This window comes from Dioscorea cayenensis, unplaced genomic scaffold (genome assembly GCF_009730915.1).
Source record: "Dioscorea cayenensis subsp. rotundata cultivar TDr96_F1 unplaced genomic scaffold, TDr96_F1_v2_PseudoChromosome.rev07_lg8_w22 25.fasta BLBR01001689.1, whole genome shotgun sequence".
Lineage (NCBI taxonomy): Eukaryota > Viridiplantae > Streptophyta > Magnoliopsida > Dioscoreales > Dioscoreaceae > Dioscorea > Dioscorea cayenensis.
In genome coordinates, this window is record NW_024088080.1 from 8,658 (window position 1) to 11,244 (window position 2,587).

At 34.7% G+C, this 2,587-nt stretch overlaps 1 protein-coding gene across 1 annotated transcript; it reads right to left on the minus strand.

Moving 5' to 3' along the window:
* Positions 1-265: 265 nt before the first annotated feature.
* Positions 266-1,470, minus strand: LOC120256873 (zinc finger BED domain-containing protein RICESLEEPER 2-like). Its single transcript, XM_039264544.1, has 2 exons — positions 1,338-1,470; positions 266-1,218 (listed from the first exon to the last, which is right to left on the minus strand). The coding sequence occupies exons 1-2, from the start codon at positions 1,468-1,470 to the stop codon at positions 266-268; spliced, it is 1,086 nt and encodes a 361-aa protein (XP_039120478.1).
* Positions 1,471-2,587: the final 1,117 nt, after the last annotated feature.

The window sequence follows — 2,587 nt, forward strand, 5'->3', positions numbered from 1 at the left end:
ATAGCTCCAATCCACAAAAATGAAACTTATATCGAGGATCCATAATAATAGCCATGGCTAGTAACTTATTGAAATCATCCCAATATTTCTGAAAAATTTTTCAAGCATCACAACAACCATAGAACTCATGCACTCATCAAAGCCATCCACCTCGTCTTTCATTTTCAAATAAGCGGTCACAACTAAAGGAAAATACATGTTTGTAGTTGGATACTTTGAACCGGAGAATAGATTGGTAATGGCATAAAATAGAGCTAAAATTTTTTTAAATTTTCTCCACTTTCTCCCATTCATCTCTTGAAGGGCAATGCTTTAAGTTTGAATCACTCAATTCTAAATGCATGAATGCACGACGATAATAAATGGCACTTTCAAGCATGATGTAAGTTGAGTTCCATCGAGTAGTGACATCTTGCCTTAATCCTTTCTTGCTATCAAGAGAACTATGAGCAACGCATTCAAGAAACATTTGCTTTCTAACTTGAGAGCCTTTCACATACTTAACACATTCACGAATTTTAGTGACACAAGGATCTATGCATTTCAGCCCATCTTGAACCACTAAATTCATAATATGAGCCCAACAACGCATATGAAAATACTTTCCACCATATACAAGTCCATTTTTGTTAAGTAATTGAGTCTTCAACAAAGTAGCACAAGTATCATTTGTGGAAGCATTGTCCAATGTCAATGTGAAAACTCTTAAATCAATCCCCCAATCACATAGAAAACTATGAATTTTTTCAGATAATGATATCCCATTATGAGGAGGTGGCATATAACAGAAGTTCAAAATTCTTTTATGCAAAACCCAACTCTTATCAACAAAGTGAGCAGTCAAATATATGTAACCATCAGTAGTTAAAGATGACCAACAATCTGAAGTCAAACAAATCCTTCCAGGTGACACTGCTAGCATATTTTTGATATTCTGTTTTTCCCTTTTAAACATCTTTAGACAATCAGCCTTACAAGTATTTCTAGTAACAATATTCAAATCAAGTTTCAAATATGTCAAAACAGCTCTAATTCCTTCAAACTCCATAAATTTAAAAGGTAGATCATGCATAATAATGGCACCCGTTAACAAATCTCTGAAGGTTTCAACATCAAACTTATTACCAGATAAAGACATAGATCCAGAGCTAATTAGTAACTGACCTACATAGCGGATATCTTTTCTAACACAAGTGGAGATGTGTCGCTTCATGTTTCCTGTCCCATATTTTGAGTCAGCAATGCAGGTTACTCCACAATGTTTGCATTTGTATCTCTTCTTCTTATCTGGTTGCTCTGGTAGAAGATCAAAATGGTTCCACACCGCTGAAGTAAACCTTCTTTTGCGAGACACTTTTTTTTTATTGTTGTTGGCTCTCCAAGATGAGGCATTTCCTCCAAATCATCATCCTCCTCATCAATATTTATATGAGAACCATCAGTTTCACCAACATATGGACTTGAAGACATTCTGCCTACAAAATTTCAGAAAATAAGCATGTTAAAAGAGTAATGACTTCTTCCATGATATCCTGCAAAAATTAAATATGAAAGATAGGGCTTTATACTCACCGATTGGCTCAAGAAATCCAGTAAAGAATGAGATGAAAAAGAGGGCAATAAACTACAATCGGATGGAGGATTGGAGTAGTCTTGCCGTAGAAAGAATGAAGATCTACCGGGTTGATGGATTTTTCGAGGCTGCTGCGGAAGTTGGCGCATTCAGGATCGAGGGCGAGGTTATGAAGGAGGAGGTGAGGACGGCGATCGAAGAGTGGTGTGCAGTGCTAGGGTTTTTGGGAGAACCGAGGAAAAGAGGGAGACATTGAAGCTCGAAGGAATTCATCGATGAGTCACGTGAGTGGAGACCCGGAGATGGCGGATGGGTTCCATACTTTCAATTTCCAAACGTCTTTTTCCATCAAGTCTTTTCTTTCTTTTCCTTTTTAAGAATCACTTTATACACATTTATGTAGAGTTTTGAATTTTTTGTTTCTCTGATGTCTCATTGTTTGTGCAATATTGGAGAGATGGGTTCCAAGTTCCAAGTTCCAAACTTCCAATCTTTTTATTGGGCCACGTAATTATAATTAGCTTTTATTATGTCTAATTGTCCATGTGAATTAGGATTCAGTTAAATAATTTATTTATGTTTTATATTCATTGTTTTATATTTGTAAAATAATAATTTAATTTATTAATACTTAGTACTTACATAGTTACATAGGCTCTTGTAAAACATTTTCAAAAATATTTAAAATCAATACTATTAAAATGTTATATTCACCAATAAAATGCATAATTACCGGTAAATTTATTTAATATTTAATGTTTACAAATTTATTAATTATTTACTAATACTAAATTATTAATACTTGGGGTTTTGATTTTCTTAGAATTTAAAATAAAAATAATAAATTAATTGAATTATTCTCACGGGTTGACCCGTTTATGACACGCGACACGTTTATCCATATACGTGTCAACCCGTTTATGACACGAACCCGCTTAATTTAGGCGTGTCGTAAACGGGTTGACCCGTTTATGACACTAACCCGTTTAACCCAAACCCAAACCCTCCTAAGGC

Bases quoted from the DNA above. Each gene is read 5' to 3' on its own strand.
- LOC120256873 (XM_039264544.1), bottom strand. From the start codon at position 1,470: ATGTCTTCAAGTCCATATGTTGGTGAAACTGATGGTTCTCATATAAAT. The intron at 1,219-1,337 runs GTTTACTTCAGC...AATATGGGACAG, and splicing joins AAAGTGTCTCGCAAAAGAAG to GAAACATGAAGCGACACATC.